This window comes from Saccopteryx leptura, chromosome 1 (genome assembly GCF_036850995.1).
Source record: "Saccopteryx leptura isolate mSacLep1 chromosome 1, mSacLep1_pri_phased_curated, whole genome shotgun sequence".
NCBI lineage: Eukaryota > Metazoa > Chordata > Mammalia > Chiroptera > Emballonuridae > Saccopteryx > Saccopteryx leptura.
Window position 1 is genome coordinate 265,625,338 of NC_089503.1, and position 16,937 is coordinate 265,642,274.

The window sequence follows — 16,937 nt, forward strand, 5'->3', positions numbered from 1 at the left end:
TATTCCTTCTAATAATTCTCAGTAGTATTTGTTTTCCCTATCTCCTGTGAAATGTTTTATATAAGTTTCTTTTTTATTTCTCCTACCTAAATCATATTTTACTAATCATGATCAAATTAATATTCATTTTACTAGCTATGAGCAATTTTCTAGAGAATACATGTTCTCTGGGGAAAGGGTAGCTGACAGTTGTACTAAATGAAGAATAAAGACTAATGTGATGTGTCTGTGTGAATTTCTCCCACCCTCACTGAGCCTGGGTTCTCTTTGTTGCAGATTTCTCCATTGTGGTTGGGGTGCTGTTCCCTGTGGCCGTCATATTTGTGGTGGTTACTATAGTAATCTGGCACCACAACACCAGAAGAAAGCAGAAGAAAGTCCAGAAGTAGCCTTTTATCTGGGGAATTTTTGGCTTTTAATTTACTTTAAATTCAAAGATTTGACCCAAATTCTCAAATTTAATTTTGGTTTACTTCAAATATCTAGAAATAAGTGCAGTTACATCTTGCTTGGACCAGAAGCTGGGTTTCTCTTTTACTGAGAAATATTCCACAGCAAGACATGTCATTTTTTTCTGTTAATTAATATATACAGAATTAATAATGAGATTAATTCTCTCATTATTAAGTATTTTGCACTCATTTTAAGAATCCATCTATCGTTATCTTAGGACTATGCTAAATCCTTTTATGTGCATTATCTCATTTAATCTTCACAAGAATGCCATGAGGTAACAACTATTATTTTTATTCTATAGATGAAAAGATGTTATCTATTAATTTTACAACAATCCTGCAAGGTCATGCATATTACATTTTTACTGTTGTGCAAAGAGAAGCTCAGAAAGGTTAATAAATATGTTCAAAATCATACAAAGTAAGTGATACAGTCTTGATACATACCAGGACCAGTCAGTCTTTGAACATGCTCTTGACACTACAACATTTTCTTGCATTCTTAAAGACTGGCTATTTACCCATAATGGGCTACTAATAAATATTGAAGGAATAAAATAAGTCATTAATTAAATGGCAAAATTTAGATAAAAATTAGATTCAACTCCATTGTTATTTGGAACCAGGGCTCTGCAAGAGACTCAAAAAAAAAATTGGTGGTAGTGATTATTAGTTATAGGACATGGAAGCCTGAAGAACATCCAAGGGACCCAGGATGATACAACAGTGAAAGGAAATTAGCAACTTTCTATTGAATTTCTCCCTCATGCTGAACAAACTGCTAAGTCAATTTGTATGATATTCTTTCACCTACAGGCCACTCTCCAATACTGGCAGCCGACCACGCAGACAGAAGAGGAAACCTCAGACAGTGAAGGCTGTTCAACCCCCACAGGTGAGCATAGCTTATACTGTGCTTGCTGTGGACTCCACTTCGTGATTCTTTCTTTCTCTTGTCCTGGCCATCTAGCTACCATTCTACTCATCAGTGTGTGACAGATTCACTGCACTTGTGAGTATGCAACAAGGACTGTGAACTCTGTAACTACACATACAGAAAGTTCTTCTCTGCCTCTGGCTAAATGCAGAGGACTTTCCCTAACGTGCAGAAATCCAGAGGCATTTTTGAACAAAATGCAAACCGAAAAAAGATAACAGAAGGACAGATGTCAGATCTCTCTTTCTTTTTCTTTCTCTTTTTTGATTTCTTATTCCTTGAAAAATGTCCCAGTAAAGGCAGTAATACATACATTTTTATGAAAGTATATGTAATATGTATAAGCCCTAATACTCTGGTTGTGTCCTGCAAGTTTAAAAAAATTTAGCAGAAGTTGATTAACGATAATGACATTGGTAATAATGTTTTTGATGGACACTTACCAACCTCTGATAGCTGTGGACACAGCAGAGGGCAGCAGTTGGACCACTGCGATTTCCCATCCAGTCTTCTGTATCATCTTAGTACTGGTCTCCCATGTTCTGAAAGGACTGCTTATTTGAAAATTGAACATAGAAAATTGATGTTTATTTTAAAATATTTTTCTTTCTTTTTAGATGAATCAGATGAAGCTTCATGCCCCTAATCTGCCAATAGATGGCCATGAGCCTCCAGCTTCTTTTGTGAGTTAGCCACTTTCCTAAATATCACTTCCAATCTAACCTTAAGGAATACTAGTGAAAGACATAATCCACAATAACCAATTATTTCTTTAGAAGAATATTGCAATACGTGTGAATATTAATATAAAGTATATATTCTTCTACACAACTTTTTGAAAATATAAAATGTGATAATGTGTGTCTATTATACTCCTAAATTTAACACTTAAAACAGAATTTCCATGTTTCTAAAGCTGATAACTCACTACAGGAAGAGTGCCTTCGGCTTTACAGAGTGGCATCTCAATCATGCAGCTAGTGACATTGGATTCATTTCTCAATTGTATGCGTTCACCTAAATGGAAGCAATCGAACTTGTGGGTTTAGATCATTCTCATGTGTAAAGTCGATTTAGACCATTCTCAAGTGTAAAGTCATAAATCAACCATTTCTGAAAATAATTTAAGCATGTCTACTAATCACATCTGTTTTTAGGGCCCAATCATTGAATTATTGTTTTTTACTTCTTACTAGCTAATTACAAAGCCAGAGTATCCACCACCTCCAAACCCTACATTTCTGTCACCTTTCTCCTTCCTTGTATCACATGGTCACTGGTGAATTTTTTAATGTCTCTTGTGCTCAAGGTGAATAGTGTCTCTAAATTTGTGGATTCTTTTTCAAGATATGTCCTCTCTATGCTAATCTGAGATATCATAGCAAGGCCTACTTACTATGTATACATTATTATGGGTGTAAATTTGTTATTATTGTTGAAAATATATAGTTATGTTATATAATTGTTGGGAAATGATAAATAGTTCTGCTGTCGAGGACACACTGTCTTTTTCAATTGATAGTTTCTGGATGCTGATTTTGGAAGATATAAAATTTTATTATAAATATTATTTTACTTTTTTATTTCTTATAGATAGAATAAGGCTTATGTTGGTCATATTTTCTATAGGACGTAGGCCATGAAAGACAGACCACATACAGGCAAACCTTGACTAAAAGCCAGCATTCATGAAGTAAAAGATAGAATTTATCACTCAAATAGTTAATGAATATATTTCCTCAAATTTGTTGTTCTGTTTTGGGTAAATAAAAGAACTAAAATTTAAGGGTTTTTTTTTTTCAAGAAAGTTTACAATTGACCTGGCTGGATAGCTTGGTTGGTTAGAGTATCATCATGAAGCACAGAAGTTGCTGGTTTGATCCACAGTCAGGGCATATACAAGAACAGATCAATGTTTCTGTCTCTCTCTTTCTCCTTTCTTGCTGAAATCAATAAGTAAAAAATTTTAAAAAGTAAAAATTTTCTTAAAAATTTTACAATTTCAGTAGGAAAACAAGTGAAATATATATAAAGCACTTAATTGCTCATATATTATTTATGCTAAAGCAGGTGTTCCTGATGAGAAAATATGGTGAGGAGAAAACCAATGGGGTCAGAGTGGTTAAAGCAGGAAGATCTATTGACCAAGTAGCTGAAATTTGAAGTAAACCTTGAAAGTTGGGTAGAATTTAAATGAGTGATGAGAAGGTCAGGAATGATTTAAATAAGGAAACAAGTATAGCTAAGGTGGGAAATGCATAGCATGTCTAATGACTTAACATTTTTTTTGTCCCTAATATAGCATAAAGAAAGAAAGATACTTTCCTCTGCTGTTTGCAAGGATAAGCCAATGTCTATGCCTAAGGTAAGAGATCTCTAGCCAAACCATTACAATCTTGTAGCATCCTTAGTGACTGGGTGAGAAATTCTAACCACGTCTTCCTAGAAGATTTTCACTAAGAATATCTGTATGACTGTAGGATGGGTGCTAACATACGTTTTCCTTCTGAGTTTGACCAACAATCAAGAGGAAGAAGATGCTTGGGTCTTAGCTATAAAATGACGATGATCCTAATATTCTTTATTTTCTCAGATAGTAAAATAGAGGAAGTAGCCTATGGAATAATAATTACTTAAGATCTCATAACTCTTCTCCTGCTCCCCCACCATCTCCATATTATGCTAATTAGCTGGATGGATATTTACATCCTAGGGTAACATTTTTCTCATCTTCTTTTCTTATACTTTGTTTTCATTCCTTCACTGTAATGGATCAAATAATTCATAAAATAGAAAGTATGACTACAGAGAATTAATTTTAATTTCTTGATATTTCAGTTATGAGACATATATACATTTTTAGGAAAAGTTGATAATTGAAGGGTTTTGTCTTTTTTAGGGCTCAAATCTAAATGTCTGAAGCAATGGCTAAGCAAGGATTGGTGAGTTAATGATCAACTTGGAAGACTGGACAATCTGCATAGAAGAAAAATACACAGACTATCTTCTTACTATTTGCTCTTAATATCCCAGCAGGTTAACATTTCCTGATTCATGTTATATTTGAAACAAAATATAGCAAAAATTTTCATCATACTCAGAGGAGGGAAGGTGACTCTACAGATACAGCTATGAAATTAAAATCTCTAATTAGGTGACTTTCCTACCCACTCGCCCACCTTTTTATTTATATGGTGATGTTGACTAATATTTGTTCAAATATTTTGAACACCTTGATTTTCTCATTTGTAAGAATTAATTCACCCTCTAATGAAAACAAAGAACAAGAAATCACAAAATACTGGGAAGGATGTGAGAAAATAGTACATTCATCATTAGAGGTTTAACACCAACTTGATTGTTTTAACTATTAATCAGTCAAATTAGAACTCTTTGTCAAGAAGAAAAATTATATAAACACTTTCTGATTTATATATCTCTTTTCTACATTATCTTCAACAATCTATATTAGTTGTGTAATTTGAGGTTTGCTACAATTGAATAAAATTTACTAATTAAAATATTTTTCATAGAAATTTGTATAATTTAGTTACTGGCAAGGTTAAAGTGAGGTTCTCTTTCTAGGGAAAGAACTTTTAGTTAAATTTTTTAAAAAATCAGAGCTTGTAAATTGGTAGCCTTCCAGATATGTATGAATTGCAGATTTAGTCTTATTATACCTGAATAATTTGGGCCTCAAAGTATTTTAATATGATTTAAATTTATTGCCAATATTTAAAAATTGGAACAGCTTGCATAAACATTCAGATTTCCATCTTATTAAAAGTAATCAAGAGGTTTGTCAACACCAGAATCACAGGCTCATAGCAACCATCAGCTTAGCAGACTGGTGCTGGAGCACACATTGTTGGTAGCTTGCTAAGTAACTCTTTTTTGCTTTTTGAATGCCAATTTGTTCATCTGTCTATATTTAAAAAAATAATAATTCTAACTTTATCTCATGGGTAAATCTGTATTACTCTAAGTCAATATAATAATCTCATTTCCCTTACTGGTAGTTGATTAGGAGGTGAATATATTTCCCTCGCCTTCTTTCTTTTGCTAGTGAGACAAAAGAGGAGATATGTAGGGGAAAGCTTGGAAAAATCTCCTTATCCCTTCCTCTGGATGTTGGCATCTGGATATCCCATCTGGTAATGTTGCAGCTGTGTTGCAGTTATGAAGGTTCAGTATGTATACTAAACAAGGTAGAGCAGAAACACGAAAAAAATAAATACTGGTCTTTTAATAATATCATTGAACTGGTAGATTAATACTGCTGGAGTCACTCTACACTTTGTTGGGACTTCCTGTTTATAGGATCAATAAAATTTCTTATTGTTTAAGACATTTCAAGTTGTATTTTCTCTTATGTGTAATGGAAGTCATCCTGACTCATAAAACAACTGCTTCCATTATTAGGGCACACTTTCTACTTCACCAATACAGCTGGTGCTTGACTTACGACCACGATTGGTTCCGACAGACCGGTCATACATGATTTCGTTGTAAATTGAGTAGGCTATATGTACAGTACTGTGAAATAATGTTATAAAAATCTTTAAGTCATATTTTATCACAATTTTCTTTCATTATTGCTATATATCATAATTTTCTTGGTTCATTTTATGCCATTTGTATCATCTCTGCACCATTTTGTTTCTTATTTTTACATTTGTCAGGTTTAAGTAAAATACTGCACTACCAGTACAACTGATTTAATATTTGCAAAGACAATTTCCTCTTGGTAGACATCTTGGGAGGGGTTTGATGAAAAATATCCAAGACACAAAACACAAATTGCTGTACCGAGTCTGGGATAACAGTTGAAATGGTGCATGCAGAGATGGTAGTGCTGCTGGAAGCTGGTCCGAACTGTCGTACGCTCAGCTGGGCAATGCTTGAGCTGCCAAATGCGGAGTAGTAATGGCTAGCGATTGTGGTTGTCAAGTCGAATGGTCGTAAGTTGCATAGGTCGTAAGTCGATCAATATTTGTACTGTTATACAATTTTTATACTTGGCCTGCTTTACCCATTTGCAGCATGAATCTGAACCCTTGGCCTTCTTTTCCGTGAGGGACTTTGTCCAAAGAAATTTGTTTGCCCTTGCAGTGTGAATTTCTTTCTTTCTTTTTTTCTTTTCTTTTCTTTTTCTTTTCTCTTCTCTTCTTTTCTTTTCTTCTCTTTTCTCTTCTCTTCCCTTTTCTTTCTTTCTTTCTTTTTTTCTTTTTCCTTCCTTCCTTCCTTCCTTCCTTCCTTCCTTCCTTCCTTCCTTCCTTCCTTCCTTCCTTCCTTCCTTCCTTCCTTCCTTCCTTCCTTCCTTTCCTTCCTTTCTTTTCTTTCCTCCTTTCTTTTGAGGGGCAATAGTGACATAGATTCTTGCATGTTCCCTGACCAGGAACCAACTGGCAACCCCATCTTAGACTGATGCTCAAATAAAACAAGCTATCCTCAGTTCCTGAGGCTAATGCTAGGACCAACTGAGCCACTGGCTGCGAGAGAGGAAGATGGATAGAAGGGGGTGAGGGAGAGGGAGAAAGGAAGATGGTTGCTTCTCCTGTGTGCCCTGACTAGGGATCAAACCTGGGACATGCACACACTGGGCCAACACTGCCAGGGCCGTGAATTTCTAGATAAATTGATTCTTGCCTCAAAAATGAAGCTCAGTCCCCACCAAATCCAGAGTCTACCTGTCAAATCATCTACATTATTATAGCAGCCTTTCTTTACAAGTTGGAGTTCACTCATGAACTTATTTATTTATTTATTTATTTTTTACTTAACTTTTTTTTTTTTTTTTTTAGATTTCATTTATTCATTTGAGAGAGAGAGAGAGAGAGAGAGAGAGAGAGAGAGAGAGAGAAAGGGAGGAGCAGAAAGCATCAACTCCCATATGTGCCTTGACAGGGCAAGCCTGGGGTTTTGAACTGGCGACCTCAGCATTCCAGGTCGATGCATTACCCACTGTGCCACCACAGGTCAGGCCATGAACTTATTTAAAATAGAGCTTCTCTGTAGTGTGAGGTTTCAGAAGACCCAGCCTTAACCCAGGAATAAATCCCTATTTGCAATAAGGTTATAATCTTACGTGTGATTAATTTATGAATCTTTGCTGGTTTTTTTCCATTATTTGTTTGAATTCCTATCTCTGTCTTATTCTTTTTTTTTTTTACAGAGACAGAGAGAGAGTCAGGGAGAGGGGTAGATAGGGACAGACAGAAATGGAGAGAGATGAGAAGCATCAATCATTAGTTTTTTGTTGTGACACCTTAGTTGTTCATTGATTGCTTTCTCATATGTGCCTTGACTGTGAGGCTACAGCAAAGCCTGAGTAACCCCATGCTCGAGCCAGTGACCTTGGGTCCAAGCTGGTGAGCTTTGCTCAAACCAAATGAGTCTACACTCAAGCTGGCGACCTCGGGGTCTCAAACCTGGGTCTTCCGCATCCCAGTTCGATGCTCTATCCACTGCACCACCACCTGGTCAGGCTTTCTTATTCTTTTTAATATTGACAAAATGGGAATCTTGAACCTATGAATCTTCAACTAACCTGAAGCTAGAAATGAAAATGACCTGAGCTAGAAATAAAACGTATGCTCTCAAGTAGGGGCATTTGAACATTTATTTCTGTAGATTCTGAAATGATAGTACTAGGTCCTTAATGCTTATAGAGATAGACAACTGGAGGTCAGTGAAAGGAATTCATTCTTTCTCCTAAGAGTATGAACTGAAGTCCTATAAACAGTTAAACAGTTTAAACCAAAGACTTTGAATAAAAAATTAACTAACAAGCAAAATAGGCAGACTTAGAGAGCATGACAGTTGTTGGGATGGGGCTTGGTGTTGGGAGTAGAGGGATTGAGCAAAGAGAAGAAAAAAGAAAAAAAATAATGGATGCAGACAATAGTGTGGTGATTGCCTGAACTAGAGGAAAAAGGTATAGAGAGGAAAAATGATGATGGATGGAGACTTAGGGTGGTGAACATACTATACAGTGTACAGATGATGTGTTGTAGAATTGCATACCTAAAACCTATATAATTTTGTTAACTATTGTCACCCCAATAAATTAAATAAAAAGGAGAAAAAAAGACTTTAAATTCACAGTTCTGTTTCCAATCTCGATCTGCAACCTACTAACTTTAAGGGGTTTCTACTAATATGACCGTTAACCACCTCAGATATATCAACAAACCTGTTTTTATAGTTAGGTTTTATTACCTTCTCTACTTTTTATTATTTTAACAGATAAATTGTGGTATTTTTTTATGTACTTTAGTACTGGTATAGATAGCATAAGGTTTCTCTAAATACTCCTTAGCACCTCAACCAGTTACTTCTTATTTGAGTTTGGGAATGCTTTTAACTTTGTATAAAATCATGAAGTATGCATGAAATGGAAAGCAAGCTTTAGTTGCAATCAGAAGTTATGGAAAGGGTACAACTATGTTATTATTTAGGTAATAATGATACCTATGTGGTAAAGAATTGAGGGTGATCTCCGGTCAACAGCAGTGAGAAACTGAGCACTTCAGTCCAACAACCCTTAAGGAACTAATTCTGCCAACAACCACTGAATGGACTTGGAAAGAACTTTCACCCCAGTGGGATCTTGACTGACAGCTTTTGAGAGAAACTGAAGTAGAAACTTAAAGTGATACAATCTGCAAACCTCTTGGAACATTTGCTCTGGAATTTTTCTAATTTCTTGACAATGACCACTTTAGGTATCGCTTAGCAACCAGCCTGGTTGGTCTGCTATGCTGCTTAACACTAATACAATGATACTATTACTACTAAACTAAATAAGTGATAAAATTATGGAAACTGAATCTTTAAGCAGAAGAAAATGATGGTATGTAATTTATTATGAAAGCATTTCCTTGTTAAAACTGAACTTTTTTATCTCCCATAGCTGGTGTTGAAACCTATATTCTATTTTTAAAATGAATTAAAAGAATATATGTGGTAAGAGCATGACATAAGATCTACCCTTTTAATAGACTTTAAAGTGTACAATATGATATTAGTATCTGTATAGTGGGTCTCTAATCTCATTTATCTTGAATAAATAAAAGTTTATACTCTTCGAGTAGCAAATTTTCATTTCCATTTCCCCTTCCAGTCCCTGGCAACTGCATCTCTAAGCTTTGCTTCAATGAGTTTGACTATTTTGATACCTTATATAAATGAAATCACATAATATTTGTCCATCTGTCATTGGATTACTTCACTTGTCATAATGTCCTCCATGTTCACCTAAGTTATTGCATATAATGTCTTCTTCCTTTCTTAAAGCTGAAGAATATTCTGTTGTACGCATAGATGACAGTGTTTTAAATCCATTAATCTATTGATAATTTGCATTGTTTCCACATTTCGGCTCTTGTGAATAAATGAACCTGGAATTGACAGTAACTCTTCAAGGTTATGATTGCAATTCTTTTAGATTAGTATACAGAAGTGGGACTGATAGGTCACACAATAGTTCTATTTTTAAGTTTTTGAAGAATTTTCATACCATTTTCTATAGTGACTGTTCCAATTTACATTCTCACCAACAATGTAGAGAGGTTCTCTTTAATGCACACCCTCACCAACTCTTGTCTCTGGTCTATTTAATAATAGCCACCCTAAGATGTATGAGGTGATATTTCATTGTGGTTTTGATTTGTATTTTCCTGATGATTAGTGAAGTCCAGCACCTTTTTGTATATCTATTGGCCATCTGTCCCCATGTCCCTATCTATACCCCCTTTGCCACCTCTCCCTAACTCCCATCCCCCTTCCCTCTGGGACCTGCTGTACTGCTATCTGTATTTCTGTGTTATGTATATATAATTTCATTAATGCCTTCACTTTCTTTGATCCTATCCCCTCATCCCACTTCCCTCTAACAGCTGTCCCCCTCTGCTCCCTGTGACCCTTCCTCTGTCTCTATTTCATTCTTCAGTTCATTTTGTTCCTTAGATTCCACATATAAATGATATCATATGATATTTGTCTTTTTCTGCCTGGCTTATTTCACTTAGCATAATAGTCTCCAGGTCCATTCATGCCATCTTAAAAGGTAAGATTTCCTTTTTCATGGCCATGTAGTATTCCATTGTGTATATGTACAACTGCTTTTTAATCCCCTCATCCACTTGATGGACACTTGGGGCTGTTTCCAGATCTTGGCCACTGTAAACAATGCTGCAATAAACATGGGGGTGCATACCTTCTTTTGAATCAGTTTTTGGAATTCTTAGGGTATATTTCTAAAAGTGGGATAGCTGGGTCAAAAGGCAGTTCCATTTTTAATTTTTTGAGGAATCTTCATACTGTTCTCCACAGTGGCTGCACAAGTCTGCAATCCTACCAGCTGTGCAGGAGAGTTCCCTTTTCTCCACACCCTTGCCAGCACTTATTGTGTGTTGATTTGTTAATGAGTGCCATTTTGGCAGGTGTGAGGTGGTATCTCATTGTGGTTTTAATTTACACTTCTCTGATGATTAGTGATGTTGAACATTTTTTCATCTGCCTATTGGCTATCTGTATGTCCTCTTTGGAGAAGTGTCTGTTCATTTCTTTTGCCCATTTTTTAATTGGATTGTTTACCTTCCTGATGTTGAGTTTCAGAAGTTCTTCACAAATTTTGGTTATTTACCCCTTAAAAGACATATTGGCAAATATATTCTTCATTGTGTGTGTTGTTTTTTTATTTTGTTAATGGTGTCTTTTGCTGTGCAAAAGCTTTTTAGTTTCATATAGACCCATTTTTTCATCCTGTCTTTTATTTCACTTGCCTGTGGAGATAAATCAGCAAAAATATTGCTATGAGAGATGTTGGAGATTTTACTGCCTATGTTCTTCCAAGATGTTTATGTTTTCACAACTTACATTTAAGTCTATTATCCATTTTGAGTTTACTTTTGCGTATGGTGTAAGTTGGTGATCTAGCTTCATTATTTTCCATGTACCTGTCCAATTTTCCCAACACCATTTAATAAAGAGACTGTTTTTACTCCATTGTATGTTCTTGCCTTATTTGTCAAATATCAATTGACCATAAAGGCATGGGTTTATTTCTGGGTCCTCTGTTCTGTTCCATTGATCTGTATGCCTGTTCTTATGCCAGCACCAAGCTGTTTTGAGTACAATGGCCTTGTATTATAACTTGATATCAGGAGGTGTGATACCACCACTTTATTCTTCATTTTCAAGATTGCTGAGGCTATTCGTGTTCTTTTTTGGTTTCATATACATTTGTGGAATATTTGTTCTATGTCTTTGAAGTATGCCATTGGTATTTTTATAGAAATTGCACTGAATTTATAGATTGCTTTGGGTAATATAGACATTTTAATGATGTTTTCTTCCTATTCATGAACATGGTATATGCTTCCACTTGTTTTATCTTCCTTCATTCTTTTATCAATGTTTTATAATTTTCCAAGTACAAGTTTTTAACCTCCTTGGATAAATTTACACCTAGGTACTTTATTTTTTTGTTGTTGCAATAGTGAAGGGGATTTTTCTCTTAATTTCTTTTTCAGACAGATCATTGTTTAGTGTATAAAAATGCCACTGATTTCTGAATATTAATTTTATATCCGGCCTCCTTGCCAAATTCATTTATCAGGTCTAGTAGTTTTTTCACTGAGACTTTAGAGATTTCTATGTACACTATCATGTCATCAGCAAATAATGATAGTTTTACTTCTTCTTTTCCAATTTGGTTGCCTTTCATTTCTTCTTCTTGTCTGATTCCTGTGGCTAGGACTTCCAGATCTATGTTGAGTAAGAGTGATGAAAGTGGGCACCCCTGCCTTGTTCCTGATCTTAAGAGGATTGCTTTTAATTTTTTCCCATTGAGTATGATGTTAGCTGTGGGTTTGTCATAGATAGCCTTCATCATGTTGAGGTATGTTTTGTGTATTCCCACTTTGCTGAGAGTTTTGATCATAAATGGGTGCTGGATTTTATCAAATGCTTTTTCTGCACCTATTGATATTATCATGTGATTTTTCTCCTTCCTTTTGTTTATGTGATGAATCACATTGATTGATTTGCAAATTGTATACCAGCCTTGCCTCCTCAGAATAAATCCCACTTGATCATGATGTATGATTTTTTTCATATATTGCTAGATCTGGTTTGCTAATATTTTGTTGAGAATTTTAGCATCTAAGTTCATGGAGGATCTTGGGCTATAGTTTTCTTTTTTTGTAGTGTTTTTTCCTGATTCTGGAATGAGGATTATGCTCACTTCATAAAAGGAGCTTGGAAGTCTTCCCTACTCTTAAATTTTTGGAAATAGCTTGAGAAGGATAGGTGTTTGTTCATCTTTGAATATTTGGTAAAATTTACCTGTGAAGCCATCTGGTCCAGGACTTTTGTTAGCTGGAAGTTTTTTGATAACTCTTTCAATTTCATTTGTTGTAATTGGTCTGTTTACATCTTCTGATTCTTCCAGATTGAGTTCTGGAAGATTATATGTTTTTAGAAATTTATCCATTTTGCCTAGGTTGTCTAATTTTTTGGCATACCTATCTTCATAGTATTTTCTTACAATCCTTTGTATTTCTCTGATGTCAGTTGTTACTTCTCCACTTTCATTTTTTATTTTATTTTATTTGAGTCCTCTCTCTTTTATTCTTGATAACTCTGGTTAAAGGTTTATCAATCTTGTTTACCTTTTCAAACAACCAGCTCTTGGTTTCATTGATCTTCTGTATTGGGTTTTGTTTTGTTTTTTGTTTTGTTTTTTTTTTTGCCTCTATGTCATTTATCTCTGCTCTGATCTTTATTATTTCCTTCCTTTTACTTCCTCTGAGCTTTATTTGCTGTTTTATTTCTAGTTCTTTTAGATGCAGGGTTAAGTTGTTTGTTTCAGCTTTTTCTTGCTTCTTAAAGTATGCTTGTAATGCGTTGAACTTCCCTCTCAGTACTGCTTTTGCTGTGTCCAATAGATTTTGAGTTGTTGTATGTTCATTTTCATTTGTTTCAAGAAAATGTTTTATTTCTTCCCTGATCTCATTGTTAACCCATTCATTATTTAATAACAGGCTATTTAGCCTCCAAGTGTTTAAATGTTTTTCAGTTTTTCTATTGTTGTTGATTTCTAGTTTCATGCCATTGTGATCAGAGAAGATGCTTGATATTATTTCAATCTTATATTTATTGAGACTTGTTTTGTGTCCTAATATGTGGTCTATCCTAGAGAATGTACCATGAGAACTAGAAAAGAATGTATATTCTGCTGCTTTGGAGTGAAAGGTTATGAAAATATCTATTAAATCCAGTTGATCTAGTGTGTCATTTAAGGCCACTGTTTTTTGTTAATTTTCTGTCTGGAGGATCTATCCACTGATGTTAGTGGGGTATTAAAATCTCCTACTATTATAGCCTGGTGATCTTGCCCTTTATGTCCATCAAAATCTGCTTTATATATAAATATTTTGGTGCTCCTATATTAGGTGCATAGATATTTACAATGATTATATCATCCTGTTGCTTTTTGCCCTTTATCATTATGTAGTGACCTTCTTTATCCCTTACTATATCCTTTGTTTTAAAGTCTATTTTGTTAGGTATAAATATTGCTATCCAAGCTTTTTTTTTCATTTCCATTTGTGTGAAGTTTTTTTTTTCCATCCCTTCATTTTCAGTCTATGTGTATCTTTTGTTCTGAAATGGATCTCTTGTAGATATCATATGTATGGGTCCTGTTTTCTTATTCATGTCGCTACTCTATGTCTTTTAATTGGAGCACTTAATCTATTTACATTTAAAGTTATTATTGATATGTAGCTTTTATTGACATTTTGTTCTTTAAATCTACAATCCTCTTTTTCTAAAATTTTTTTTCTTTTCTCTTTTTACAGCAGGCCCCTTAACATTGCTTGCAGTACTGTTTTGGTTGTAATAAATACCTTAAAATTTTTTTTTGTCTCGGAATTTTTTAATTTCTCCTTCAATTTTAAATGATAGCCTTGCTGGGTAAAGAAGTCTTGGTTGTAAGCTCTTGTTTTGCCATTCCCATATGGCCTTAAGTGTTTCTGTTGAGAAGTCGAATGTCATCCTATGGTGGCTCCTTTGAGGTAATTAACTGCTTTTCTCTTGTAGCTTTTAATATTCTTTCTTTGTCTCTTAACTTTGACACTTTAATTATGATGTGTCTTGCTGTAAGCTTCCTTGGGTTCTTCTTTAATGGAACTCTCTGTGCTTCTTGATCTTGAGTGACTTTTTCATTCATTACTTTAGGGAAATTTTCAGCTATGATCTCTTCAAACAGGTTCTGTATCCCTTGTTCTTTCTCTTCTCCTTCAAGACCCCTATGATGCAGATGTTGTTTCTCTTCATGTTGTCACAGAGCTCTCTTATAGTTTTCTCAGACTTTTTGAGCCTTTTTTCTTTTTGCTACTCTGCTTCTGTGCTTTTGTTTATCTTGTCCTCTAAATTACTGATTCAGTTCTCTGCTTTATCCAGCCTGTTGTTAATTTCTTCTAGTGTAGTCTTCATTTCTGATATTGTATTTGTCATTTCTGACTGGTTCTTTTTTATGATTTCAATGTCCTGATACTTGTTATCTCTTTATTTAAGTGCACATTGTGTCCATCCAATGTTGCTCTAAGATCCTTGAGCATCCTAAAAATCATTGTTTTAAACTCTGCATCTGGTATTTTGGTTACTTCCATCTCATTCAGTTCTTTTTCTGGGGATTTATCTTGTTGATTCATTTGGGTCACATTTCTTTGTCTACCCATTTTGTCTGTAGGCTCCTCCTTTGGGTGTACTGCTTGTGTAGCTACCTTAGTTTAGGGTTGGTGCTGTCTGCCACCAGCTAATCATTGTGTTGGTTCTAGATCTTATTAAATTGGTGTCAGCTGTTGTTTGTATCCTGCCATGAGTTACTTGTCTGTAGCTACTGCTCTTTTTGCTGTTTGTGTCTGCATTTTCTCTGCCTGGGTAGTGTGGGAGGAGCCATCCTATGTATAAGGATCAGCTTCTTTCTGCTTAGAGTTCACAGCAGCTCCATAAAAGCTTCAATCTCCATAAGATTTGCCTCCACTTTTCAGTTGCTCCACTTCCTTTTGTAGCTTTTCCCAGAGTCTTCTGCAGAAAGATGATAGCATGGCCCCAGACTGGCTTCACACAACCAGTCCCTCTACAGGTTGCAAGCTTGTTGGGTTAGAGTCACTGAGGTTGGGGATACAACATTAGTGGGTCCCCTACTTTAGCAGTCTCTTTGGTAGTAGCTTAGTACAGGGATTGTGGCCTCTACTCCAGAGCCTAATCCCTCAGCCACTGCTGGATACTTAAATTTTATTTCTCCTCAAGGTTAACAGCAGGTTCAGATTGAGTTGGGCCGACAGTCACCTCTGCCAAAATTTTTACAGCTCATGAGACCCTGGTCTCAAGGAGGAAGACTGAGAAAGTACTCTCCTGGTCTAAGTGTGTTCCCCAGAAAGTGACTATGCCCCTCGACCTGATCCAACAATAGGCACAGGGACCCACACTTTGAATGTCCATGCTCCAAGTCTCTCTCCTTTCCTCCTTTGGAGTCTATCACAGCAGGGTAGGATATCTAGCACTCAGGCCAGCTGACTATGTAGCTCCACCCTATCCAATGCACATGAGCTACTGTGCAGGTATTGATCACAGAAAGCAGAACTCACCTCAGCTGGGCCAAGTGTGAGAAGCCCTTCATTAGAATACCACTCTAGCAGGGGTTGTTAGGTCCTGAATCGATGCTCTCTGGTGCTGGTCACTGGATGTGCCAGCCTTGTGCCTCCCTGGCAGAAAACTGGCACAGACCAGTGGGAAACACTACCCATGAATGGCCCTCAGCAACCTTTTTGGAGCTACAAGCAATCCAGAGCTCCTGGCTGCCTCTGCCAGGCCCAAGTGCCCATAGAAATACCAGGTGCACACCTGGCTTTTATCCACACTGGACCTGGGGGAAAGTCTGCTTAAAGTCCAAGGTTCCCTGAGTCCTTCCTTCTGCAGCCTCTGTCTGCTGGCTGCTTGTTGGTCTCTAGTCTACAGCCTACAGCAATTCAGGAATTAGGAATGTTAGTGGGTGTGGCTTTCCCCCTCAGCCCCAGGTTTCAGTCTGTCCAGAGTTTTCTCACAGACCTCAGTAGGGTGTGGCCTCTGAGACCCAGAGGTGTGGTCTGCCCACCCACAGTTTCAACTGAGTCTCCTGTGAGGTGGAAGCACCAGTTATAGACTCAGGAGAATGTGGGGATGTTGCTCTAGCCTCAGCACCAGAAAACTGAGTCATTGATGTGCCCCTTTCTTCCTGACCTCTCAGAATGACCCTTAGCCCTGACTGGAGCAGAAGAGACTCCTGAGGGCAGAGCAGTTGCTTTTCCTCAGGCTTATGTCACTCTGAAGGGATGCTCTGCCCAAGAAAGATGGTGACTGCCATACTGGAGAATGACTCAGTACAAGGGTTAGGGTGGCCGTCCCCCACAGTGTCTCTCCCTGGGCCTCCAACTTTACACTCTCCTTATGCAACTCCAGTCCTCTCAGTTTTCCCTCCCCCAGAGCCCCGG

The 16,937-nt window shown here is 36.3% G+C and overlaps 1 protein-coding gene across 5 annotated transcripts in view; it reads left to right on the forward strand.

The window, feature by feature from the left end:
• The window catches only part of ADAM28 (ADAM metallopeptidase domain 28), a 76,546-nt gene extending 71,633 nt beyond the window's left edge, over positions 1–4,913 (forward strand). For 2 of the 5 annotated variants that reach the window (XM_066351850.1, XM_066351871.1), the window contains 5 exons: positions 277–385; positions 1,272–1,350; positions 2,010–2,075; positions 3,695–3,757; positions 4,292–4,913. In XM_066351850.1, coding sequence (XP_066207947.1) covers positions 277–385; positions 1,272–1,350; positions 2,010–2,075; positions 3,695–3,757; positions 4,292–4,312 — 338 coding nt within the window. In that variant the 3' untranslated portion in view covers positions 4,313–4,913. Of the gene's footprint in view, positions 1–276; positions 386–1,271; positions 1,351–2,009; positions 2,076–3,694; positions 3,759–4,291 lie in introns of those variants that run through there. The other 3 variants (XM_066351860.1, XM_066351880.1, XM_066351890.1) reach the window with 3 other exon arrangements.
• Positions 4,914–16,937: the final 12,024 nt, after the last annotated feature.